The sequence below is a fragment of the Pongo abelii genome, chromosome 18, assembly GCF_028885655.2.
Source record: "Pongo abelii isolate AG06213 chromosome 18, NHGRI_mPonAbe1-v2.0_pri, whole genome shotgun sequence".
Classification (NCBI taxonomy): domain Eukaryota; kingdom Metazoa; phylum Chordata; class Mammalia; order Primates; family Hominidae; genus Pongo; species Pongo abelii.
Window position 1 is genome coordinate 24,023,994 of NC_072003.2, and position 27,653 is coordinate 24,051,646.

Sequence of the window (27,653 nt, forward strand, 5' to 3'; positions counted from 1 at the left end):
AAGGGGGAAAGTAATTTTGCATGCCATGAAGTAGAAATTCAAAGTACAGGAAGTTGAACTTGTTTCTGTCCTTTTCTGAAGCCCCCATGCTCTTGACCACTATAGACTCAAACATCACCTTGTTTTTCCACTCATTCGACACACTTTTTTTTAAAATTATCTAATAGGTTGGCACTCATCATGAGCCCCTGTTCTCATTCTGCAGGTGGTGAAGCTCTCTATTGTCCTGACCCCACAGTTCCTGTCCCATGACCAGGGCCAGCTCACCAAGGAGCTGCAGCAGCACGTAAAGTCAGTGACATGCCCATGCCAGTACCTGAGGAAGGTGAGTGAGTGCAGACAGATGGTGCCTGGTGCCCTTGAACAGTCAGTGACATCCCCCATGCGGGTACCTGAGGAAGGTGAGTGAGTGCAGACAGGTGGGGCCTGGTGCCCTTGAGCACTTCCTGGGTCTCAGCTGCCACACGTCTCATAGCGGGCGTTGCTTGGGGAAGCTTACACAGTCACAGTACTGGCTTCTTCCTCTTTTTCCTTCCATACAAGTGGCTTAGGGATGGAATAGAGTAGTTGACTTATTTGGATAAAAACCACTATCTTCTGTCAGAAACTCAAAAGGAATCATTGCTGGCATGTTAGCCTAAAGAAAAACAACCAGACAAGTGCCCAGTGATACTTAAAAATGTTATTTATTATCTTGCCAAATTTAGGCTGGGCATGGTGGCTCATGCCTGTAATCCCAGCACTTTGGGAGGCTGAGGCAGGTGGATCACCTGAGGCCAGGAGTTCGAGACCAGCCTGACCAACATGGCAAAACCTCATCCCTACTAAAAATACAAAAATTAGCCGGGCATGGTGGTGTGAGCCTGTAGTCCCAGCTACTCAGGAGGCTGAGACAGGAGAATTGCTTAGACTCAGGAGGTGGAGGTTGTAGTGAGCCGAGTTCATGCCATCGCACTCCAGACTGTGCGACAGAGCGAGACTCTGTCAAAAAAAAAAAAAAAAAAAAAAAAAATTATCCTGCAAAATTTGAAAAGGAAATCCAAATCAACAGCTTCTAAACTATTTTTTAACATGACTCATAATAAGAAATACATTCTGTATTTACATATATATGTTCTATATTTTTGAAGAAAAGAATTAACCAAATCATATTTATTTTACATGTAATACATATTTTTTATTTTCCTTCATTTGTTTTGAATGCTCTGTGCAATCTACAAAAAGTCCAATAGTAATAAATTATTCATTAAATTGAACATTACCTTGTCTTTTGAAATGATAATCTCAAAAATGATCTTTTATTTTTGAGATTTATATATATATGTATATATATACATATATACATATATATACATGTATACATATATATATATTTTTATTTGAGACAGAGTTTCACTCTCTCACCCAGGCTGGAGTGCAATGGCACAATCTTGGCTCACTGCAACCTCCATCTCCTGGGTTCAAGCAATTCTTCTGCTTCAGCCTCCGAGTAGCTGGGACTACAGATGTGTGCCACCACGCCCGGCTAATTTTTGTATTTTTAGTAGAGATGGGGTTTCACCATATTAGCCAGGCTGGTCTTAAACTCTGGACCTTGTGATCTGCCCGCCTCAGCGTCCCAAAGTGCTGGGACTATAGGTGTGAGCCACTGTGCCCGGTCCGAGATAAAATTATTTTAACAATATGCTATGAAGAGAAAAACACTGGCTATGAAAGAATATACATAGTTTTACCCTATGTGTTTAAAAATAAATATTGAAAAAATACATATGCAAGTAAGCTTACTGTTTTTTTGGTAATACTTTACTGCATTGTCTGAATATTGACAGTCAGTATGCATTATGAAGCTACATGGCTAACATTGAGTACTCACTGTGTGTGCCAGGCCCTGGGTTCAATGCTCTACATGCATTTATATTTCGTTTAATTCTCTCTGCAACCTGAGATGGTATAGCCACCCCATTTTACAGAGTTGAAACTGAGGCTCAGAGAATGAAAGTTAAGCATGAGGTTGCAGTCAATAAGAGGCAGAGCTGGAACTGAAACCTACGTGTGTCTGACCACCAATTCATGTTCTGACGGCAGGCCAGTCTGCTTCACAGAGTGTGGAGTAGACGGTGCATGCCTGCTAGGATGGGCTAGGTATCACTGTAGGTAACAAACAGCCCCAAACAATGGAAATGTACAACACTGAAGGCTCTTTTCCTGCCCATGCTGCACGTCCTCCATGGCTCTCCTGTGCCCTGTGCCCCACATCCCCTCATCCTGCCACGAGAATAAAGGAGCAGCCTCCATATGGGAGCCGTCAGCTGCTCTAAGAGATGAAGGAGAGGGTGGCCAGTCTCAATGCCTCCCAACTCTTTTGTGTCGAGGTGACACGCTTCACTTCCACTCACATCTCCTGGGTCAAAGCAAATCCCATGTGTACATCCACTTTCAAGTGGCCCAGGAGAGAAGCTGAAATACTCGGTGGAGTATTTCATTAAGGCCGTCATATGGTGTCAGCCGGCACGGGAGACTGTGGAGGGGCAGAGGAGGAGAGTGGGGAATTGATGGGAAATGACAGCAGGACTAAGTCACCACGGATTTGCTTTATCGTCAACCAGGTGAAGTTTGTCCCAGAGCTGCACTAAATCATCACCAGCATGATTAAACGGGGTACACTTCAAAAAAGCAGTTTGGTCAGATGTAATCAGCAGTGAACTCAGAATCAACTGAGTGACATTGAGTCAGTAAATCTCTGACTGCCTCAGTTACCCCATATGATAGTTTTGAGGATGGGAACATTGAGAGAGTTGATTTGGAAGGATATCAAGAGTGAAAATTCTAACATTTTAGTTCCTTTAAGTTAAATCCAGGCACTATCTTTCCTGCAAGTCTCCTGTTCCTTTCAGATTGCACAGGTGAGAGTGCTCAGATTAGGGCTGGAGGTTGTAAACTATCGCTCCCACACCGACGGTGCCCCCGTGTCGTGCATGTATTCTGTGCATTTTCCTGTGCTAAACACTCTCCCAAAACATCGTGGGGCCTGATTCTTCCTCTTTGTTCCAGTGGCCCTGGGTGACTCAAGTGCCCATTCAATGACCAGGACACAGAAGTTTTAGAGAGATGCTCCATGAGGCCCCAGGTGGGAGCCTGTACCCTGCCGGAGCATGAGGCAAGGGACAGGGCATCGTCTGTGGGGGGAGTGGGGGGAGTGGGGGTAGTGGTCAGCCAGGCTTGGTGACTCTACTTGCTCACCAGAGGCTCCTACACCTGTCACCTCCGATGGATCCACTGCCTCTGTGCCTGCCTGTACTGCTGATGCTCCAGTGGCTAACTCAGCATCCCAGCCTAGGCCCAATGCCACTGAAGTTGGACCTGCCCCCTGGGGACCCAGGAGTCCTACCACTCAGCTGTCCCCAGGAGTGCCCAGACCCTCATTCTTATCCAGGACCCAGGAGCCCTACCCCCTGTCCTTCCCTCGTCAGCCGTACATGATGATTTACTGCTGTTACCATCATCACTGCCCTTAGTGGCCAAGGGCCTTCCAAGGTGCCAGCTCTGCAACGAAAGATGCCCTTGGGAGATGATGACACTCAGGTACACGGGTGCTCAACAGATTGCTTCCTCCTATCCTCAGACAGTCTTTGCATGCATGCAGCCATTGGCACTCCCATTGCATGGAAGGAAACCAGCCCAGGGTCACACAGCTGGTCAGCAGCAACACAGCTGGTCTCAAATCTAAGGTGCCTGGCCATGCCTCCACGAGGGACTGGCCTGCAAGGGAGGTTGATCCTGGCTTTGGGGAGCCTTTCCTGGGCTGCACGAATAACCCCCACTGTTTGAGGCCCCAAACTCTGCTCACATCTTCCTTTCCCTGTCTCTGCTTGGGCTCTAATGAAGGTGACTCTAGCAACCCTTCATGGACATTATAGTACTCTCTGCCATTCACTTTTGGTCTAATCTGACTTCAACCCCCACTTACTTGGTCTCTCCTTTTACAACCAACACAACCGAAATCTAGGGCTTCTTTTTTTCTTTTCTTTTCTTTTTTTTTTTTTTTAAGACAGAGTCTCATTCCATTCTGTCACCCAGGCTGGAGTGCAATGGTACGATCTCGGCTCACTGCAACCTCCGCCTCCCGGGTTCAAGGGATTGTCCTGCCTCAGCCGCCTGAGTAGCTGGGATTACAGGCATGTGCCACCATGCCTGGCTAATTTTTGTATTTTTAGTAGAGACGGGGTTTCACCATGTTGGTCAGGCTGGTCTCGAGCTCCTGACCTTGTGATCCGCCTGCCTCAGCCTCCCAAAGTGCTGGGATTACAGGCATGAGCCACCACGCCCAGCCAAATCTAGGGCTGGAGCATGGCTGCAGCATACAAATAGAATTGAATTCCATAGTTTTGTTAACCCTGTTTTTTGTTGTTTTATTTGTTGTTGTTGCTGTTTTTGAGACACTCTCGCTCTGTCGCCTAGGCTGGAGTGCAGTGGTGCAATCTCCGCTCACTGCAACCTCTGCCTCCCAGGTTCAAACTATTCTCCTGCCTCAGCCTCTCAAGTAGGTGGGACTACAGGCGCCCACCACCACACCCGGCTAATTTTTGTATTTTATTAGAGACGTGGTTTCACCATATTGGCCAGGCTGGTCTGGAAGTCCTGACCTTGTGATCGGCCCACCTCGGCCTCCCAAAGTGCTGGGATTACAGGCATGAGCCACAACACCCAGCCCCTGTTTTGTTTTGTTTTGCTTGTTTCTTAGGGTTGTTTTTCTATTTATGGTAAAGGCATTGGCTTTCCATTTGTAGCATCAATAGAATATTTCCTGCTTATAATAACCTTATGTCATAGTAAATGGTAAAGGGATTTAAAGCAGTGGTTTTCAGCTGCCAGAGGCCTGAGTGAGTTTGGGCACACTCTGTGTGATCGGGCAGAAGAAGGCCTTTGGGAAGTTTAGCTGAGGACAGGGCCTGCAAAGGTGATGGATAGTGGGGGTCTGTCCTGGTCACCAGGCCCTGGGTCCTGCCCACCTGCTTGGTGCTCCCCACCCATCACTCATGATGCTGCCAAGCCCTCTGGGTATTGTGGCCAAATACCCTAGGAGAGAAGCTGATGAACTTTGTTTCTTGAAATGCAGATTTCTTGGACATCCCTGAAAGGTCAATCATGAAAGTCAACTTGGTTTTCTCCCCCTCATTTGGGTTCAGAATTTAAAGTCCATGCACACAGGCAGTAAGATGATAGATAAGTGACATCATCACTCTGTTTCGGATGTTAACATGTCTAGGTGGGTTAGGGGTGATGTGAGATCACACAACCTTGTGCCACAAAGTGGAATTCCCAGGCCAGAGGGAGACATTTTCTTGCCATGTTATGATCTTATCATTGAGTTTAAAGGCAATCTTGTTTCATTTTGGATTCTTTCTTATGTTTATATCTTATAAGGGCACTTTGAATTTCCAAGCAAATAATAATTTGGAGTTAGCTTTTAATCATTGACTTCTAGCACATTTATATGATCAGAAACATGCTGTGTGATTTGATTGCTCTAAAATATATTGAGATTTGCTGGAACAAAATAAGTCAGGTTAATTTTTGTAAATGTACCATGCATGCTTAAAATGAGTGTATCTACAACATTTGTCCCTGAGATACAGGTTGATGGCCTGATCGCTACGTGGATGTGATGGAGATGGTTTACTATTGGGACCTTCCGCATCCTGCTGATGTTTTGTTGCTTAGGATATGAATGGCTGAGCGGGGGCTGTAAAACCTAGCACTCTGCTTGGGTATGAGGTTCTTCCTGCCGTCCTGCCATCATTTGTTTTTTATGTTTTGTCGCCAAGAGTGACCTTGAGGAATCCTGGGAGCTCAGGAAGGAAGGAGTGCCCAGAAGCAGGGACAGGTAGCTGGCTGGGGAGGACCAGAAATCAGGTTTGTGAAGGTTCCAGAGAGGACGTGTCCTTGGGAGGAGCGTGGGGGGCTGAGATGGGGGAGGGGGCATTGGACTGGCGGGGCGCGCACGGACCGTCCATTGTGAGGCGGCACCACCGGCATCAGGGATTGGTGGAGAGGGAGTATAAAATCCCAGGGTTGCTAAGAGAGGGCCCAGACCGAAGAAGGTTTGGCGGTTTGGCGGAAAGCAGAACCTTGGTCTCCATATAACTGCTCCTAAGCCTCACGCTCCCTTGCCCTGCGCGTCCTGTTGCTTCCCTGATTGAACTTCTCCGTGACCTGTAGCTAAACCTTCCACCAGCGCTTGAGAACTTAATTTGAACCAGATCCTTTCCCAGACCCCTTTCTCCTCCTCCTCCTCCTCCTCCTCTTCCACCTCCAGGTGCCCAACAGCCCCCTTCCCCTCCTTTCCCTTCCCTTCCCTCCCCTCCCCTCCCCCTTCCCTCCACCTCCCCGTCTCTGTCCCCTTCCATCCCCCCACCCTAAGCCACCCCTGCCTCTGTCTTGGCCACCTCAGGGCGCCCTGAGAGGACCAGGACATGCCGGTGTGGTGGCTGCTCTTTTGGCTCCTCCTGCTGGGATTTATCAGCCATCACCCCACCTATGTGAGTAGACGCTGGACCCGCGGGGTTTCTTCCTTGTTCCCGGGCTGTGTCACGCGGCGTGAAATTACACAGCTCAGGCCTGTAATCCCAGCACTTTAGGGGGCCGAGGTGGGCAGATCACTTGAGTCCAGGAGTTGAAGACTAGCCAGGGCATCATAGCGAAACCCCATCTCTACAAAAAATTCCAAAAAAGATTAGTCGGGCCTGGTGGTACGTACCTGTTATCCCAGTTACCGGAGAGGCTGAGGTGGAAGGATCGCTTGGGCCTAAGAGCTGGAAGTTGCAGTTAGCTGAGATGGCCCCGCTGCACTCTTGTCTCAAACAAACAAAATGGACCAAAAGAAACTGAAATATCATTTGATTTGTGTCATCTGGTTTGACGACTTTTTTTTTTTTTTTTTTTAAAGACAGAGTCTCACTCTGTCGCCCAGGCTGGAGTGCAGTGGCAAGATCTCGGCTCACTGCAACCTCCGCTTCCAGGGTTCAAGCAATTGTCCTGCCTCAGCCTCCTGAGTAGCTGGGATTACAAGCGCAGACCACCACGCCTGGCTAATTTTTGTATTTTTAGTATAGACGGGGTTTCACCATGTTCGCCAGGATAGTCTCCATCTCTCGACCTCGTGATCCACCTGCCTCAGTCTCCCAAAGTGCTGGGATTACAGGCGTGAGCCACCGCGCCCGGCCAAAATATATAACCTTAAGTGTAAGTTTACTAACTTTGGAAAGTACGTACACCAGCATAACCCAACCCCCGTTCAAGATCTACATTATTTTATTTTTATTATTTTTATTTTTATTTTCTTCTTCTTATTTTTTTGAGACAGGGTTTCTCCCTTGTTGCCCAGGCTGGGGTGCAATGGCACAATATCCCTTGTTGCCCATTGGGGTGCAGTGGCACAATATCAGCTGACCGCAACCTCTGCTTCCCAAGTTCGAGCAATTCTCCTGCCTCAACCTCCCGAGTGGCTGGGATTACAGCCGTGTGCCACCACACCCAGTTAATTTTGTATTTTTAGTAGAGATAGGGTTTCTCCATGTTTGACCTTGAGGAACCCTGGGAGCTCAGGAAGGAAGGAGTGCCCAGAAGCAGGGACAGGGAGCTGGTTGGGGAGGACCAGAAATCAGGTTTGTGAAGGTTCCAGAGAGGACCTGTCCTTGGGAGGAGCTTGGGGGTTGAGATGGGGGAAGGGGCATTGGAATGGCGGGGCGCTCGTCCAATGGCGGGGCGCTCATGGGATGTCCATTGTGAGGCCGCACCACCGGCCCCAGGGATTGGTGGAGAGGGAGTATAAAAATCCCAGGGTTGCTAAGCGACGGCCCAGCCCTAAGAAGGTTTGGTGGAAAGCAGAACCGGTCTCCATCTAACTGCTCCTAAGCCTCACGCTCCCTTGCCCTGCGCGTCCTGTTGCTTCCCTGATTGACCTTCTCCGTGACCTGTAACTAAACCTTCCACCAGCGCTTGAGAACTTAATTTGAACCGGATCCTTTCCCAGACCCCTTTCTCCTCCTCCTCCTCCTCCTCCTCCTCCTCCTCCTCCTCCACCTCCAGGTGCCCAACAGCCCCCTTCTCCTCCTTGCCCTTCCCTTCCCTCCCCTCCCCTTTCCCTCCGCCTCCCCGTCCCATCCCCTTCCCTCCCCTCGCCCTAAGCCACCCCCGCCTCTGTCCTGGCCCCCTCAGGGCTCCCTGAGAGGACCAGGACATGCCGGTGTGGTGGCTGCTCTTTTGGCTCCTCCTGCTGGGATTTATCAGCCATCACCCCACCTATGTGAGTAGACGCTGGACCCGCGGAGTTTCTTCCTTGTTCCCGGGCTGTGTCAAGCAGCATGAAATTACACAGCTCAGGCCTGTAATCCCAGCACTTTAGGGGGCTGAGGTGGGCAGATCACTTGAGTCCAGGAGTTGAAGACTACCCAGGGCATCATAGCGAAACCCCATCTCTACAAAAAATTCCAAAAAAGATTAGTCGGGCCTGGTGGTGCGTACCTGTTATCCCAGTTACCGGAGAGGCTGAGGTGGAAGGATCGCTTGGGCCTAAGAGCTGGAAGTTGCAGTTAGCCGAGATGGCCCCGCTGCACTCTTGTCTCAAAAAAACAAAATAGACCAAAACAACGTGAAATATCATTTGATTTGTGTCATCTGGTTTGACGACTTTTTTTTTTTTTTTTTTTTTTAAAGACAGAGTCTCACTCTGTCGCCCAGGCTGGAGTGCAGTGGCAAGATCTCGGCTCACTGCAACCTCCGCTTCCGGGGTTCAAGCAATTGTCCTGCCTCAGCCTCCTGAGTAGCTGGGATTACAAGCGCAGACCACCACGCCTGGCTAATTTTTGTATTTTTAGTATAGACGGGGTTTCACCATGTTCGCCAGGATAGTCTCCATCTCTCGACCTCGTGATCCGCCTGCCTCAGCCTCCCAAAGTGCTGGGATTACAGGCGTGAGCCACCGCGCCCGGCCAAAATATATAACCTTAAGTGTAAGTTTACTAACTTTGGAAAGTACGTACACCAGCATAACCCAACCCCCGTTCAAGATCTACATTATTTTATTTTTATTATTTTTATTTTTTTATTATTATTTTTTTGAGACAGAGTTTCTCCCTTGTTGCCCAGGCTGGAGTGGAATGGCACAATATCCCTTGTTGCCCATTGGAGTGCAGTGGCACAGTATCAGGTCACTGCAACCTCTGCTTCCCAGGTTCGAGCAATTCTCCTGCCTCAGCCTCCCGAGTGGCTGGGATTACAGCCGTGTGCCACCACGCCCAGCTAATTTTGTATTTTTAGTAGAGATAGGGTTTCTCCATGTTGATCAGGCTGGTTTTGAACTCCCGACCTCAGGTGATCCGCCCGCCTCGGCCTCCCAAAGCGTTGGGATTACAAGCGGAAACCATCGTGCCCAGCCAAGATCTATCTATTACATCACCCCAGAAAGTGAACTCCCACTGTTCCCAGCCATTCTCTTTCTTATCATGGGTTAGCTTGCTTATTGTGGAATTTCGCGTATACAGATGCATGCCATGCCATAGGTACTCTTTTGTGTCTGCCTTATTCTGCTCAACACCATGTTTCTGAATCATTACCATTGTTGTATGGTTCTCTAACTCCATCATTTGCATTTCAGACTCAGCATATGCTGAGTTCACCCTGTTGAAGGGCTATCTCTGTTTAATTCACCATCTTGAAAGAAACATTTAAAATTGAGATGTTTTCAAAAATATATAGTTAAATCCTGAGGAATCGATGTAGAAATGCTATCACAAGCTGTCTGAACTTACTCAGGGGAAGTCTTCGTCTTCACTCACATAAGAGTCTAATGGAATGAATATGAACAGTCTTAGAGAAATCCCACACTCTTCATGCCATTTGCATGATCTCCACCTTGGTCATTTTTTTTTTTTTTTTTTTGGAGACGGAGTCTCACTCTGTCACCCAGGCTGAGTGCAGTGGTGCAATCTCGGCTCACTGCAACCTCTGCCTCCCCGGTTCAAGTGATTCGTCTGCCTCAGCCTCCCGAGTAGCTGGAACTATAGGCGCGTGCCACCAGGCCCTGCTAATTTTTTGTATTTTTAGTAGAGATGGGGTTTCACCATGTTAGCTAGGATGGTCTCAATCTCCTGATCTCGTGATCCACCCACCTCGGCTTCCCAAATTGCTGGGATTACAAGCATGAGCCACCGCGCCCGGCCCACCTTGTTAATTTTGAAGCACTAAAATTTGATACTTATTTGTGAATGAAGTAATCCCTTCATTGTATTTTTTTTTTTTTTTTTTTTACTTATGCTGAGCTTTAAATTACAAAGATTCACATAATCCAAGAGAGAAGTATTATTTAGAGGGATTCTTTTATCATGTGATATATAATAAATGCATCCAATGTTACACGTCAATTTAAAAAACAAGTAAATAACTTTAAAGAAAAGATAACTACTGGCCAGGCGCGGTGGCTCACACGTGTATTCCCAGCACTTTGGGAGGCCGAGGCAGGTAGATCATGAGGTCAGGAGTTGGAGACCAGCCTGGCCAACATGGTGAAACCCTGTCTCTACTAAAAATACAAAAATTAGCCGAGCACGGTGGCAGGCACCTGTAATCCCAGTTACTCAGTAGGCTGAGGCAGGAGAATCGCTTGAACCCGGGAGGTGGAGGTTGCAGTGACCTGAGATCATGCCACTGCAATCTAGCCTGGGTAACAGAGCAAGACTTTGTCTCAAAACAGAAAAGAAAAGATAAGATAATTACTTTATACTTAGCTTGTCTTACCCATGAGTGATGGGCTGCATGTGGCCCAGGACAGTTTTGAATGCAGTTCAACACAAATTTGTAAACTTTCTTAAAAGATTATGAGATTTTGGCCAGGCGCAGTGGCTCTTGCCTCTAATCCCAGCATTTTGGGAGGCTGAGGTGGGCAGATTACCTGAGGTCAGGAGTTTGAGACCACCCTGGCCAACATGGCAAAACCCCATGTCCACAAAAAATACAAAAATTTGCTGAGTGCACTGTCAGGCAGCTGTACTCCCAGCTACTCAGGAGGCTGAGGCAGGAGAATCACTTGAACCTGAGAGGCAGAGGTTGCAATGAGCCGAGAGCACGCCACTGCACTCCAGCCTGGGTGACAGAGTGAGACCCCATCTCAAAAACAAACAACAAACAAAAACAAAAGCAAAACGCCGGGCACGGTGGCTCACACCTGTAATCCCAGCACTTTGGGAGGCCGAGGCAGGCAGATCGCCTGTCAGGAGTTCGAGACCTGCCTGGCCAACATGGTGAAACCTCATCTCTACTAAAAATACAAAAATTAGTCAGGCATGGTGGCAGAGACCTGTAATCTCAGCTACTCGGGAGGCTGAGGGAGGAGAATGGCTTGAGCCCAGGAGCTGGAGGTTGCAGTGAGCCAGGATTGCACCACTGCACTCCAGCCTGGACGACTGAGCGGAGCGGAACACTGTCTCCAAAAAAAAAAAACAAGAGCTTTTTTTAGATCATCAGCTATTGTTAGTGTTAGTGTATGTTATGTGTGGCTCAAGACAACTTTGCTTCTTTTAATATAGCCAGGGAAGCCAAAAGATTGGATATCCCTGCTTTATACCAAGAGAGACGACACCCCACATTTGCAATGCCTAAAAACACTACCAGCCATCTGAAAAACATGAGACTTCTAACTTCTGTTCTTTTTTGTAGCAGTGGAATCCCACGGTGATATCTGAGGGATGTGGTTACCTTTTGGAGGAGGTTGACGGTTTCTAAGGATGATTCTTTCTGAGTGAAACATTGTCAGTGTCATTGACCTTTTCATTATTTCAACTATTATTATTCCAGGTTATCCATTCTCTGCCTGATGATTTTCATCCTGGGACTGACTTTTGTGGAATTCCTTGGATAGTTATCATTATTGTGTTTCTGGGAATTTCTACACTTGCCATTTTCCTCTGGAAAACTAGCCTTTGTGTGAGTATACTAACTTTCTGTAGAGGTATACTTGTAATCACAAATAAGAATAAATTATTTAAAACAATTCACGTTTCTGGACTTCATTATGAATATGTGGTTTTACCCAAAAAATCAGGGAAATGATTTATTAGCATAAGAATTATGAAAATATCTGCCATTTACATTATGAAAATTAAATAGGTTGGTGTTTGTTTAATAAAATGTCAACAGAGCTTTTGGTCAAAAATAACTTTTTTTAACCTTAGTGTTATTTATCAGAAATGGAGTATGAGGTTTCATCACTTAAATAGGAAATTCTTTCTAAACTCTTCTGCTTTATAGTTCTAGCATATGGGTGGAAGGAAAGCTTCCAGTCTCCTCTCTGAAGATTCACTGCAGAAATGAGCTGACAACAGACAGCTTAACAGGAGAAGAAAAACAGAACAGGCATAAACATGGGAACCAGCTGAAAAATGAGACTGCTAGAAGGGCCGGATGGTTGATGCTTAAAGAGCACCGTCTTCTGAGGGGAGAGGGAGATAGATGGAGATGTAGGCCATTTAGAGGGGCAGCAAATGATTTTTAGGGGAAATGGAAGAGCTCAAGGAACAAACAATTGGCCTGAGACAAAGTTCCTCTGAGGTCATAGGGATGAGGTGACAAACTGCCAGAAGGTGAAGGGCAGAACTGCACTGCGTCTCATGATGCAGAGAAAGCCCCAGAGAATCTCTTAGAACTGCCCTCCAGAGAATCAATGAAAAATGTGTCTGGGCAGGGTAATTTTGAATGACATCATTCAAAGTGCATGCTCCCAGTTGCAACTGGAGAGAGATCAGTATGTCAAAAGTCTGTACTTGGTAAGAATTTGGCTGCTAAGTTGTGCCATAATTTGTCTTTTGAGCCTTTTTTCCATTGGGTAAGTTGAGCTCTACATTTTCTCTTGCCATTCATGGCAGTAAAAATGTGGTTGTCTGGGGGCTGAACCTCCTTCTGAACAATGATCCAAGATAAAAGTACTAATACCACAATGCTTTTTTATATTCAAGGGAAGAGGAAGTATGTTTCAGTTTTACCACCTAGATAATTACACGTCATTTGGCACTGCCTTTCAAGATATGTAGAAATCAGAAAATATATGAGTTATGAAGATATCGAGGCACATTTAACATTCTCTATGCCACTTAGTCCTGAAGAGAGAATTTTCGGTATAAATTGGAGGAAGTTTTTTTTTTTCCCCCCAGCCCCGAGACGAGTCTCCCTGTGTTGCCCAGGCTGGAGTATAATGGTGTGATCTTGGCTCACTGCAACCTCCACCTCCTGGCTTCAAGCGATTCCCCTGCCTCAGCCTCTCAAGTAGCTGGGATTACAGGTGCCCACCACCATGCCCAGCTAATTTTTGTATTTTTAGTAGAGTTGGGGTTTTACCATGTTGGCCAGGCTAGTCTCAAAACCCGACCTCAAATGATCCACCCGCCTCAGCCTCCCAAAGTGCTGGGATTACAAGCGTGAGCCACCACGTGAGCCAGGGGAAGTTTTTAAATTTACCGCTTTTTAAAAATTCCATTGAGGAAAGTTCAGTTGAGCTGTTGGACTTGGACAACTTCACACCTTCTCATCTTTGTCCTTATCATCTAGTCATCTATACCACTACCTCCTAAGCAGGGACATCATGGGTGCCATGAAGCATTCATACATGATGGCATTTCCTTGCTTCTCATTTCTTCATGTGTTTGACATTCCTCCTAGCTCCAAACTGGGCCAGCTACCTTTCCTATGAAATCTAGCAGTAGCTGTGGGATAGATGTGGTTGCTCTTTCATCTTTTTAGATTACCCGTGCTTCTCTCAAAATCCTAGTACATGTTTTGTTTTTTATCCTATGTGCAGAAATCAGAAAAGAACAAATTCTGCAAAGAATTTGAAAGATATTATTTCAGGCCAGGTGTGGTGGCTCATGCCTGTAATCCCAGCACTTTGGGAGGCTGAGGCAGGTGGATCACTTGAGGTCAGGAGTTCAAGACCAGATGGGCCAACATGGTGCAACCCCATCTGTACTAAAAAGACAAAAATTAGCCAGGCATGATAGCGGGCACCCGTAATCCCAGCTACTTGGGAGGCTGAGGCACAAGAATCGCTTGAATCTGGGAGGTGGAGGTTGCCGTGAGCCAAGGTAGCGCCACTGCACTTCAGCATGGGTGAGAGTGACACTCCATCTCAAAAAAAAAAAAAAAAAAAGTTATTTCAATAACTACCTCAGGAGATTCATAGGTATCTGACCCATTTCTGGGATGGGATTTGCATTGCATTTTAGCTATGATGAGAACAAATATTTAATATCTTAGAAGATTAAAAGCATACTGTGATAATATGGAAATCTTGGTGGGAATTCAGTCGTTAGTGAGAATGTTTTGCGTTAGGTTCAAACCAGCCTCAATGAAGCTGATGTGAGGGAAGGGAAAGTGGACTCTGAGTAGAGCAGGGATAGAAGGAAGATGCTCCAGTGCAGATCAGGAAGGAGCAGGGGGTGAAATGTTACAAACTCTAGAACTCAGAGAGCTGAAGGTAATTACTTCCTTTTCAAGTTGTGAAACATGTTAACCTGTGGCAAAATACTTATAACATGTTAATTACCATCTAACCGTGTTGAAGTGTACAGTTCAGTTGTGTGAAGTATATTCATGTCTTTTTTTTTTTTTTTTTTTTTTTTTGAGACGGAGTCTCTGTCACCAGGCTGGAGTGCAGTGGTGTGATCTCGGCTCACTGCAACCTCTGCCTCCCAGGTTCAAGCAGTTCTCCTGCCTCAGCCTCCCTAGTAGCTGGGACTACAGGCGTGCGCCACCATGCTCAGCTAATTTTTTGCATTTTTAGTAGAGACGGGGTTTCACCATGTTGGCCAGGATGGTCTCCGTCTCTTGACCTTGTGATTCACCTGCCTCGGCCTCCCAAAGTGCTGGGATTACAGGCGTGAGCTACCGCACCTCGCCTATTTTTTTTTTTTTTTTTTTGAGACAGAGTTTCAATCTTGTTGCCCAGGTTGGAGTGCAATGGCACAATCTCAGCTCACTACAACATTTTCCTCCTGGGTTCAAGTGATTCTCCTGCCTCAGCCTCCCGAGTAGTTGGGATTACAGGCATGCACCACCTCCCGGTGATCTTGGCTCACTGCAACTTCCGCCTCCCGGCTTCAAATGGTTCTTTGCCTCAGCCTCCCGAGTAGCTCGGATTACGGGTGCCCGCAGCCATGCCCGGCTAATTTTTGTATTTTTAGTAGAGACGGGGTTTCACCATCTTGGCCAGCTGGTCTTGAACTCCTGACCCCGTGACCCACCCGCCTCGGCCTCCCAAAGTGCTGGGATTATAGGCATGAGCCAGCGTGCCCAGCCGTCATTCTTAAATTATTATTTCCTAGGTGTCTTTCCTCAAGACTGTCTTAAAGTCACAAAATGTACATGACGGATCCAAGGATGTACAGCGGAAAGCCTGGAGGTCCAATAGCCGTAGCCGGGAAGGTATGGCTCTGTTGGAGTCCCCATAGTGTGGAAATGAGTTTGCCCTGGAAAGGGAAAGAACAGCTTCTTGCCCTCAGGTTTCTCACCTTCTCCTCTCCTCACCCTCACCAAGGGCCGAGGTCCATTTGTATGCACACAAAGAAAAGGGTTTCTTCCTTTCCAGGAATTAAATTTGGCCGGGAAGACCGCTTTACTTCATGGAGACATATGGAAGCCAAAGTTCGAGCTGAAGTCCGTAAGGTGACAGGGAAGGTCAACAGTCATTACAAAATCAATGGACAGAGGAAGACTGCTGAGGAAGAGTAAGATGTGCCTTGACACAAATACTGTTGTTATGAACCATGTGCCAATCAAAGTAGACAACTGTAAAGTCCTTGAGAATATTTTCTACAATATTTGTGGCAAATTCAGTGGGTTCAAAATTGAGTTTGTCCTTTCTGCTTGATTAGTTTAATCCGCATAATTCCTTTCCCTTCCTACATTCTTGTTTGTAATTTTTTCGGGGGAAGAGGAGGTGCTAGTACGGGCATTGGTTTTCCTTTCTCTTTTTTTTTTCCTGAGATGGAGCTTTGCTCTTGTTGCCCAGGCTGTAGTGCAATGGCAGAATCTTGACTCACTGCCTTTTGGGTTCAAGCAATTCTCCTGCCTCAGCCTCCCAAGTAGCTGGGATTACAGGTGCCCACCACCATGCCCAGCTAATTTTTGTATTTTTACTAGAGATGGGGTTTCACCATGTTGTCCAGGCTGGTCTCGAACTTCTGACCTCAGGTGATCCACCCGCCTCAGCCTCCCAAAGTGCTGGATTAGAGGTGGGAGCCACCATACCCAGCCTTTTTTTTTTTTTTTTTTTTTTTTTTTAAATTTTGAGATAGAGTCTCACTCTGTCGCCAGGCTGGAGTGCTATGGCGCAATATTGGCTCACTGCAACCTCAGCCTCCCAGGTTGAAGCAATTCTGCCTCAGCCTCCCGAGTAGCTTGGATTACAGGTATGTGCCACCACAGTCAGCCAATTTTTTTTTTTTTTTGAGACAGAGTCTCACTCTGTCACCCAGGCTAGAGTGCAGTGGTGTGATCTTGGCTCACTGCAACCTCCGCCTCCCAGGTTCAAGCGATTCTTATCCCTCAGCCTCTTGAGTAGCTGGGACTACAGGCATATGCCACCATGCCCGGATAATTTTTGTATTTTTAGTAGAGGTGGGGTTTCACCATATTGGCCAGGCTGGTCTAGAACTCCTGACATCATGATCTGCACACCTTGGCCTCCCAATGTGCTGGGATTACAGGCGTGAGCCACTGTGCCCAGCCCAATTTTTGTATTTTTAGTAAAGACCGGGGTTCACCATGTTGGCCAGGCTAGTCTTGAACTCCTGACCTCAGGTGATCCGCCTGCGTCTGCCTCCCAGCGTGAGCCACTGCTCCCAGCCTGGATTGTTGAATTCAATGCTTGGCTCACCTCCAGATTCATTTTCAGTCTTTCACGTTTTGGTCGTATTACATTGTATTTTGCTGCCATATGACTGATCTTTTTTTGTTAAATGTGAGATACTTGTTAAAAAATATTTAGCAATGAATTGAGGCCGAGTAGCATGTTATCTTGTTGCAGAAGAGATGGGAGTCTACTTCTGGGGGATGGTCAGGGGTCCTCCATACAGGCTGCAATTGAGGTCGTCAGTGCAGGCTTAGTCCCTACAAAGGCCAGGGTATTTCCTATCCACCTCTGTTCTGATGTGTGACTCTTCTGGGTCTCAACCAGAGCCAGTGGACTTCAGTACGGGTCGCTTTCATTGGCAGACCCTCAATCCACTTGTTTTTCATCTAATCGCATGCATGTATACAAAAGCTGCTCTGCTTCTTTGCATCTCAGTAGTCCCTTCTGGAATTCAGCAATGAAACTCAGGGAAATGGGTTCCAAATGCAAGGCTGACTTTCGTCCTGGGTTTCCTTCTTCTCCATCTTGACCTCATGTCTGTTTACTGCCATGTTAGCAATTTGGTGTATTCAATCATGGGTTTTATATTCTGTTTGGTGTCCCCCATCGTTCTCATCGGAGATCGGAAGCTTCAGATGCACTTATGTCAACTCAAGATTAGAATGCTTCCTTAGCTTCCCTCCAGAGTCAGGTTTTGTGTTTGTAGTTCCCAAGTGCACAGCAGGAGTAGTGAGGTCCTCACTGGCTTCTCATTTGCATTAATCTGTGAGCTCATTTAGCGTGGGGACAGGACCCTGCTCCCATTGCATTCTCAGCACCTCACCACACACTCCTTGTTTGAGGCCACTCCAGACAGCATGTGCTGAAGGATGCCCTGTGGTCAGAAACAAGTTCATTAACTTTCTCTTTGAAGTGTTTTTGTCCCTGTTTCCTAGCATTCTGGGAATTTTACACATCCTTCTTATAAAACCAAGTATCAGGTGAGGTCCTTAGGATCAGGAGCATGAATCAAGTGGTGTGAGGGCAACACAGCAAACTTACCTTTTTAGGCCATTTCCTTTTTCTGCCCTCACTCTCTGTGAACTGAACCTTGTTAAAGTCAGTCAACACCAGGGTGGAGGGTTTGCAGTTGTCATCTATTTTCAGGACATAACACCCTGACTTAGGAGCCATTCCGATCATTTCTAATTCAATAGATGCGCCCAGCATTCAGATTGCCTTTTCTCTCAACCAGGATCTTTAAAGTCGATGACAAGGGTTCCAGTCCTGAATCATGGCAAAGTGCAGTAGTGAACTGCAGGGTTAATGACACCATATTCTGGAAGGATCTCTCTATGGCTGATGGTCTCAGTTCCGGCATCAGCCTCTGACTGAGAATCAGGTCTCCCACAGGAGGAGGCAGATGAGGAGCAATCCTCTGCTTCCGATGGAGTTAGTTGTGATGAGTTGGTGAGGTCTGGTTTTTCACACTGAACTAAAATGAGCTTTCGCTGTGTCAAGCACAAGACTGACCCCAGAGACACACATAGTGCACCTCATAGAAGCTTTTAATAGTCTTTATTATTTACTAAAGAATAGGACTAACTACAGAACTATGAAGATGAGCTGGAAATGACAGGTGACTTGCCAGCAGGCCAGAGTGTGATATTTCTTTGTCCCTCAATGAGAGGTGTCAATTCTCCCTTTGGTTGTGAGAATCAGTTGGTTCATTTATGGGAAGGTTGCAGGGGGGATCTTTGAATCACAGCCTTCAGATGCCAGAAGGGCAGAGGGAATCCCACACGGGCTGGTGGATCATGTGTGTGCATTTCCCTCCCTTCTAATCTCAGGAAACAAAACATGAAAGAATGTGAGCAAGCAGAAAACGAGAGGCAGCTATCAGAGGCAGAGGAGAATGGGAAATTGGATATGAAAGAAATACACACCCAACTGTGAGTTGAGAAACTGAACCCCACCCTCTTAGGAAACCCCCATTGGAATGTTGTTTTTAACCTTTGTACAATGTTTAGACCCAGGAAATGCAGAAATAGAAACAAATGGTCAGAAGACATATCCAGAGAGAGAGAGAGAGTTGACAAAACAGAAAGCAAAGTACCTTAAGATTTACCAGTGACCAAAAGATGTGAAGTAGCAAAATGTCTCCTGACCCCGTTGCCAGCTAGACTGTGTGGAAACTCGGTTACCAGCTATTCTAGGGGTGGAGTGAGTTGTTGTCATCCTTAGGAAAGTGTGTTGTTGTAGGATCAACCACATCCTTCAAAAGGACTATGCCTGTTTATAAGCCCAGCTGTTTCTGCCCTGTGAAACACGGAAAGGATATTAATACAAAGAGAATAGAGCTTTCTGATAAAAGATGCTCAATGAAGGATGAGTTAGGGATATACTGAGAATGGGGAAGGAAATTGTCAACTCAGAAGTCAGCAGGCAATAAGCAAAAGAGGAGGAATCAATATAGCAACAGTTTGGATCAGACTGTACTGTTTTTGTTTTTGTTTTTGTTATTTTTTCTGAGGTGGAGTCTCACTCTGTCACCCAGCCTGGAGTGCAATGACGTGATCTTGGCTCACTGTAACCTCCGCCTCCCAGGTTCAAGTGATTCCCCTGCCTCAGCCTCCCGAGTAGCTGGGATTACAGGTGCCTGCCACCACGCCCGGCTAATTCTTTGTATTTTTAGTAGAGATGGGGTTTCACCGTATTAGCCAGGATGTTCTCAATCTCCTGACCTCGTGATCCACCCGCCTCGGCCTCCCAGAGTGCTGGGATTACAGGCGTCAGCCACCGCGACCGGCTCAGACTGTACTCTTACAGCCATCTGAAATACGTTTTCTAGGTATAGATAGATTGTGTAAGGGTACAGTTGTGAGGATAACAGAAACATGGCAGATTATTTAAAGTCATCCTGAAAGTGGTGCTTTATCTGATGAAAGTGATTGTAATCCATAGGCAACCGTTTCAACGCACGCAAGAGTTGCAGCGGCGGGCAGAGGACTACTACAGATGCAAAGTAAGGAGCTTCCTCCCCGCAGGTGCAGGATAGTTCAGTGCTGATGCAGATGATGCCACGGCCCTTAGACTCTCTCAACATTCAATTTCTCATGTGTTGGCTTTTTCAGATCGCCCCTTCTGCAAGAAAGCCTCTTGCCAACTCAGGAAGTTTGTTTGTTTTCCTTGCTTTTGGACATAGTCTGCCAGGTCAGGACATGGATGTATTTTTCTCCCCACACCTCTGTGCTCAAGCCTTGCAAAGGTGGATGGCAGAGAGGAAGGCTGCCTACAAGCGGCACAGGTAGGTCATTGTGATGGACATTTTAAAGGATGTTTTTGTTTTGAGATACAGCTTTGAGCATCTAGTAAAGAACTTGGTGTTTTAATTCTTCAAGTCAATTCTTTCTATGTCTTCTAGGTGTGAAATGAGGCAAAAGCAGAGAGTGCCAGAGAGACACATGAGTCAGGAGCCAGTCCAGGGACGACCGGGCCTAGAGAACCCTTTCTGGAGGGGTAGGAGCTTGCTGTGAAGGCAGCCGCTTAATTGGTGCTGCACAATCCACACACCTTGCTTCTCCTTTTGGGGATGAGGGCTCGGGTGGGGTGATTGTTATGTTTCCTGGAAACAATTCCAAGCACTTATAAAGAGAACAGTTGTCTCGCTGGGTGGCAGGACCCTATTTTTCTCAGGTGCCCGAGCTGAATGGCTCTTGGCTAGTCCCCTGTGAATGGTGGAGCTCAGGCCTCTCCACTGACTGTGGACGTTGCCCCACCCTGATGTCTTGGTTACTTTTAACTGAGGAGATGAGCCTAGAAGGCGGGTGGGCCAGCTCGCCTTTCCACCTTCACTCAGTGTGAAGGATTTATTTTTCTTTCACTTGAGAAAACAACAATAGCACTTTAGAATGGGAGCCACATGTGCTGATGAGAGCACAGATTTTCTGGCCGTGTCTTCATGGATCAATATTGTAGCTTGGGATCTGCTTTAAGAAAAGAAGCATTTATTTACACTTTTTGGAACTTCCTTCATTCTTTTTAAGTTGTTTATTGTCAACTATATAACTCCATTAGTAAGTTAGATTTCTATGTAATCCTACTCCTCTAACATTTGAAGTGTAACCCTAAAACTTTCCAGTTAATTTCTGTAGCTCTTACCTTTTCTCATGACTGTTCATCTCTTTATGTCCATTTCTGTTCATAAGTATTGATAATACCTGGCCAGGTATGAAAGTTAGATTAACTATGAATCCACAGAATTTTAAATGTCCCTATGGCTTGAAGAAGAGGAGCAGTGCTGTTCCTGTCCAGGGTTTATTGATATTCTTCCAACCATGGCTGTTCCTATTTTAATTTTGAGTCTGTGCTCACATGATGAGTGATTTCCTCTGATATGTACTGATTTAGAGCTCATTTCCAGCTGGTTAGAGCCCGACCTGTTCACAGCCTGTTGAGAGTTAAGAATACCCCTGGACCAGGGCTCTGTGGTATCTTGCTCAAGGACGAGGGTCCAGAGGGCTCCAGAGTCCTCTGAGGCATGTGGTCAATAAACCCTGTGCCTCTGGTAAGGGACCTGTGTGGCAGAGAGTGAGATGGCATCGGAGGGTGTGGAGGGTTTCTTATTCTGCACAGAACATGCAAGCCAGATTTAGCCCCATTCCCTTCTCTGGCCCTTAGCAGATTCAGGACCTCATTGGGTTCCCATGAGGAACAGCAGCGGCGTCCCAGCTGAAAACACAGAGAAGACAAAGGTAAATGCTGGGGACGTTTTCACTCTTCCTATATCAGGACGCTTTGGTCTTTTCCGACAATGCCCTCTCCTGGCCTGGCCTCTGCTCTGTAGGTTCTGTGGTGCCTTTTCTGTCTCGACTTCTTGAGAAGCAAAATCTTCTCCATGAGCTTTCAGGCTTCTCCGTTCCCAGCTGATCATCGTTGGTGGCACCTCCAGAATCCATAAAAGCTCAGGGACCGAGGGCTGACGGGCTTTTACTGTTCTGTTTCCAGAAATAACACGAGGAGGCACCACTGACCTCCAGTACTGTAGGTCTCATGGCGCGGTGAACTCTGACTGATCCACCTTACCCAAGATGTTGTGGGGTCTCATTTCCGAAATATGTGGGATTTTCTTTTGCTGTGATTTTGTTTGCATTCTGCCGTAATGTAGGTGATTAACGTTTGAAATATCTGCTGTATTCCCAGAAGTGAAAATAGTGAAAACGCATTAATCTAACATTAATTTGTGCTTTGTGCAATTTTGAATGCTCTTTGACAAGGCCAATTCCATAGTTCGTCACAGTCCCATCCCTGTTGGTAACCATGTTGTGCAAAAACACCTTCATACCCACACAGTGGGGCCCCTGATCTAATATTCTAAGTGTCAGAGGTTCCATATTTGTAATAGCAAATAGGCCCTGACTGTAAATTAGTGAAGAGTGAATGTAACTTATTACCTACAGGGACAATTCCAAATGAAGGCCTTAAATGATGCTCAGCTAAGCTGATTCTTGTGTGGCCTCTGTACCTTCAAAAGCTGCCGAGTCCTATGATTACACATGATGGGACTTGTACACTTGAAGTGAAACACAGTTTTAAAACTTGCTTTCTTTAGAATTCCCACCTCATTTTTCCATGGGGTATTCTTTATGTCGTAGTGCACTTACAATTTGGTATTACCTGGGAGTGAAAAGAAATATTACAGCCATGTCTAACTGACTTCTTGAGATAAGATTGTTCTGTCAGAAATCCCTCTCCCAGTTCCCCTGAAGCTCTTCAGGAATCCACATCTCTCCAGAGCTCTTTGTTCTCATGGGTGGCACCTCCAGAGTGAAGAAGATCCTTTGTCCAGAAGGGAAACAGAGGGGAAATGAGAGGGTCCCGCAGGCAGAGCTGGAATCAACTTCCACTCTGCCTCTTGCAAGCTGTGTGACCCTGGGCACAATTTCTCCTTCCTCTGGAAACCTCTGTTTTCTTCGATTTGGAGCAGGGTGGTCACACTGACCTTGCAGAGTTCTGAGAATCAGAGACAGAACATAAAAGGCCTGGAAAACATTCTCCAAAAAGAAGCTGCAACATGTGTGGACAATGGGCTTTTCATGCCTCTCTTACTCTCTGTTGACCTGGTGCAAGAAACGTGCTCTGGTGCTGGCTGTGAGGGAGGAAAGAGGATAGACATAGACACTCCTGTGTCTCAAACATGCTTCTTTATTACCCTGTTATTACTCTGTCTTCCCTGGGGCAGGACCCCAGCCTGCCTCCATTTGCAAACAGACACAGTGGCATGTGGAGACAACAGTGTGTCCCAGTGACTTTTCTTTACTCCCCAGCTGTGGGCAGTACTCAGTGGAAGGGTGATATTATGACACTGATACTGCTATTTTGAAACCTGGAGGAGGGAAAGGTGCAAAAATCTATCACCAGCAACAGAAGGTGCAGCCTGTGTTGGTGGCGGTAATTTTGTCCATCAAATGAATATGTGTGAAAACATTTCCTCCTTCGGCCCTACAGGTCAGGATGGCGGCAGTGGAGCACCATCATTCCTCAGGGTTGCCCTACTGGCCCTACCTCATGGCTGAAACTTTAAGAAAAAGGATGGGCCACAAGCCAACTCCTCCACCTCAGTGTGATCTGAGAGGTCAACCACATCCATCAGTTAAAGGGTGTCTGAGACTGCTGACTCTTTCTCGACTACAGTGTCTACTAGGACCTCAACCACATTCAACAACTGATGATTTTCTGAGAAGAGAGACACCTCAAGACGAGTGTGCCCTGGGACCTGAACCACTTCCTCGAGCTGATGATTTTCCGAGACTCAAGACACCTCCCGAGGGTCTTTTCATACCAATTTCCCCTTTTCCAGTTGATGATTCTCTGAGCCTGAAGACACCTCCCGAGTGTCTTCTGGTACCCCTTCCACCTTCTCCAGCTGATGATTTTCTGAGACCACAAACACCTCCCGTCCAGTGTCACCTGAGACCTGTACCATTTCATCAAGCTGATGATATCAGGAGACTCAAGAAACCTCCTGACTGTTTTTTCACACCCCTTCCACCTTCTCCAGTTGATGATTCTCTGAGCCTGAAGCCACCTCACGAGTGTCTTGTGGTACCTCTTCCACCTTCTGCAGTTGATGATTTTCTCACACCAAAAACACCTCAACTACAGTGTCACCTGAGACCTGTACCATTTCATCGAGCTGATGATATTAGGAGACTCAAGAAACCTCCTGACTGTTTTTTCACACCCCTTCCACCTTCTCCAGTTGATGATTCTCTGAGGCTGCAGACACCTCCTGAGTGTCTTCTGGTACCCCTTACACCTTCTCCAGTTGATGATTTTCTCACACCACAGGCACCTCCCATCGAGCGTCACCTGGGACCTGTAGCATTTCCTCGAGCTGATGATTTTAGGAGACCCAAGGAACCTCCCGAGTGCTTTTTCGCACCCCTTCCACGTTCTCCAGTTGATGATTCTGTGAGCCTGAAGACACCTCCCAAGTGTCTTGTGGTACCTCTTCCACCTTCTCCAGTTGATGATTTTCTCACACCACAGGCACCTCCCATCGAGCATCGTCGCCTGGGACCTGTAGCATTTCCTCAAGCTGATGATTTTAGGAGACCCAAGGAACCTCCCGACTGTTTTTTCACACCACTTCCACCTTCTGCAGTTGATGATTCTCTGAGCCTCAAGACACCTCCCGAGTGTCTTCTGGTACCCCTTCCACCTTCTCCAGTTGATGATTTTCTGAGACCACAAACACCTCCCGTCCAGTGTCACCTGAGACCTGTACCATTTCATCGAGCTGATGATATCCGGAGACTCAAGAAACCTCCTGACTGTTTTTTTGCACCCCTTCCTCCTTCTCCAGTTGATGATTCTCTGAGCCTGAAGACACCTCCCGAGTGTCTTCTGGTAACCCTTCCACCTTCTCCAGTTGATGATTTTCTCACACCACAGGCACCTCCCATCAAGCGTCATCACCTGGGACCTGTAGCATTTCCTCGAGCTGATGATTTTAGGAGACCCAAGGAACCTCCCAACTGTTTTTTCTTATCACTTCCACCTTCTCCAGTTGATGATTCTCTGAGCCTGAAGACACCTCCCGAGTGTCTTCTGCTACCCCTTCCACCTTCTCCAGTTGATGATTTTCTCACATCAGAGGAACCTCCCATCAAGCGTTGTCGCCTGGGACCTGTAGCATTTCCTCGAGGTGATGATATCAGGAGACTCAAGAAACCTCCTGACTTTTTTTTTGCACCCCTTGCACCTTCTCCAGTTGATGATTCTCTGAGCCTGAAGACACCTCCCGAGTGTCTTCTGGTACCCCTTCCACCTTCTCCAGTTGATGATTTTCTCACACCACCAGCACCTCCCATCAAGCGTCATCACCTGGGACCTGTAGCATTTCCTCAAGCTGAGGATTTTAGGAGACCCAAGGAACCTCCCGACTGTTTTTTCTTACCCCTTCCACCTTCTCCAGTTGATGATTTTCTCACATCAGAGGAACCTCCCATCAAGCGTTGTCGCCTGGGACCTGTAGCATTTCCTCGAGGTGATGATATCAGGAGACTCAAGAAACCTCCTGACTTTTTTTTTGCACCCCTTGCACCTTCTCCAGTTGATGATTCTCTGAGCCTGAAGACACCTCCCGAGTGTCTTCTGGTACCCCTTCCACCTTCTCCAGTTGATGATTTTCTCACACCACCAGCACCTCCCATCAAGCGTCATCATCTGGGACCTGTAGCATTTCCTCGAGCTGAGGATTTTAGGAGACCCAAGGAACCTCCCGACTGTTTTTTCTTACCCCTTCCACCTTCTCCAGTTGATGATTTTCTCACATCAGAGGAACCTCCCATCAAGCGTTGTCGCCTGGGACCTGTAGCATTTCCTCGAGCTGATGATATCAGGAGACTCAAGAAACCTCCTGACTGTTTTTTCGCACCCCTTCCACCTTCTCCAGTTGATGATTCTCTGAGCCTGAAGCCACCTCACGAGTGTCTTCTGGTACCCCTTCCACCTTCTCCAGTTGATGATTTTCTCACACCACCGGCACCTCCCATCAAGCGTCGTCACCTGGGACCTGTAGCATTTCCTCAAGCTGATGATTTTAGGAGACCCAAGGAACCTCCCGACTGTTTTTTCTTACCCCTTCCACCTTCTCCAGTTGACGATTTTCTCACATCACAGGAACCTCCCATCAAGCGTTGTCGCCTGGGACCTGTAGCATTTCCTCGAGCTGATGATATCAGGAGACTCAAGAAACCTCCTGACTGTTTTTCTGCACCCCTTCCACCTTCTCCAGTTGATGATTCTCTGAGCCTGAAGAAACCTCCCAAGTGTCTTATGGTACCTCTTCCACCTTCTGCAGTTGATGATTTTCTCACACCAAAAACACCTCAACTACAGTGTCACCTGAGACCTGTACCATTTCATCGAGCTGATGATATTAGGAGACTCAAGAAACCTCCTGACTGTTTTTTTGCACCCCTTCCACCTTCTCCAGTTGATGATTCTCTGAGCCTGAAGACACCTCCCGAGTGTCTTCTGGTACCCCTTCCACCTTCTCCAGTTGATGATTTTCTCACACCACAGGCACCTCCCATCGAGCGTCACCTGGGACCTGTAGCATTTCCTCGAGCTGATGATTTTAGGAGACCCAAGGAACCTCCCGAGTGTTTTTTCGCACCCCTTCCACCTTCTGCAGTTGATGATTCTCTGAGCCTGAAGACACCTCCCGAGTGTCTTCTGGTACCCCTTCCACCTTCTCCAGTTGATGATTTTCTCACACCACAGGCACCTCCCATCGAGCGTCGCCTGGGACCTGTAGCATTTCCTCGAGCTGATGATTTTAGGAGACCCAAGGAACCTCCCGAGTGTTTTTTTGCACCCCTTCCACCTTCTCCAGTTGATGATTCTGTGAGCCTGAAGACACCTCCCGAGTGTCTTCTGGTACCTGTTCCACCTTCTCCAGTTGATGATTTTCTGAGACCACAAACACCTCCCGTCCAGTGTCACCTGAGACCTGTACCATTTCATCGAGCTGATGATATCAGGAGAGTCAAGAAACCTCCTGACTGTTTTGACCGTTTTTTGTTTTGTTTGCTTTTGTGTTTGTTTTTTGTTTTATTTTTATTGTGTTGGAGGAAGGCGTCTGTTATGTTGTTGATTCTATTTATTCATCATTTTTGCAACACATAAATTCATTTAAGTATTGATTGTGCACCTATCATATGATAAGCATTTTTTCATCATTCCCCCACTTCCAGAACCCTAAGCTTTTCTCACTGTTAGAACTGCTAGTTTATTTGTATTTCAGTCACTTTGACTATAAACTCCTTGAGTGTAGGTGCTTAGATTTTTTTCACTGCTTAGCCCCCAATGCCTGTATAGAGTAAGCTCTTTTTTTTTTTTTTTTTTGTACCAAATGCCCAATGGCCAATTTATTCTGTTTCAATAACAACTAGGCATCATTTTCAAAGGGCCATATACTGACAACAGACTGCCCAGAAATTATCTCCCTATGTAGGAAAACTACAGAAGACAAGTTCTTAGACTTTTAATGCCCATTACAGTAGCCATTAATGACAGGTGACTACCGAGCCTTGAAATGCGATAGTCCAAATTTAGATGTGCTATAAGCTTAAATTACACACCACATGTCAAAGCCATAAGACCAAAAACTGTAAAAGAGTCTAGTAATTTTATATTTATTATATATTGAAATGATATTTGGTATTTTAGATATATTGAGTTAAATAAAAGTTAAATTCACCTGTTT

General features: G+C 46.6%; 2 protein-coding genes across 6 annotated transcripts in view; both read left to right on the forward strand.

Moving 5' to 3' along the window:
* Positions 1–1,015, forward strand: part of LOC100454450 (protein N-terminal asparagine amidohydrolase-like) — a 34,558-nt gene extending 33,543 nt beyond the window's left edge. For both annotated transcript variants that reach the window (XM_063717204.1, XM_063717205.1), the window contains one exon: positions 206–1,015. Coding sequence is in view for 1 of the 2 variants with exons in the window: in XM_063717205.1 (XP_063573275.1) it covers positions 206–212 (7 nt within the window). In the remaining variant the exon portion in view is untranslated. The remainder of the gene's footprint in view (positions 1–205) is intronic.
* NPIPB4 (nuclear pore complex interacting protein family member B4) lies at positions 202–27,646 on the forward strand. Of its 4 annotated transcripts, none has more exons than XM_063717198.1 (13): positions 202–325; positions 3,052–3,127; positions 3,244–3,582; positions 5,826–5,913; positions 11,851–11,979; positions 15,369–15,468; positions 15,632–15,770; positions 18,727–18,828; positions 19,841–19,901; positions 20,011–20,183; positions 20,301–20,395; positions 21,560–21,630; positions 23,384–27,646. In XM_063717198.1, exons 3-13 carry the CDS (start codon positions 3,569–3,571, stop codon positions 27,071–27,073), a joined length of 4,662 nt encoding a protein of 1,553 aa, XP_063573268.1. In that variant the 5' UTR covers positions 202–325; positions 3,052–3,127; positions 3,244–3,568; the 3' UTR covers positions 27,074–27,646. The 4 variants fall into 4 exon arrangements, with proteins under 4 accessions (XP_063573268.1, XP_063573267.1, XP_054389586.1 ...); XM_063717197.1 differs by having other exon boundaries at positions 207–325; positions 3,434–3,582; XM_054533611.2 differs by lacking the exon at positions 23,384–27,646 and having other exon boundaries at positions 234–325; positions 1,409–3,127; positions 3,434–3,582; positions 21,557–22,386.
* The last annotated feature ends 7 nt before the right edge of the window (positions 27,647–27,653 follow it).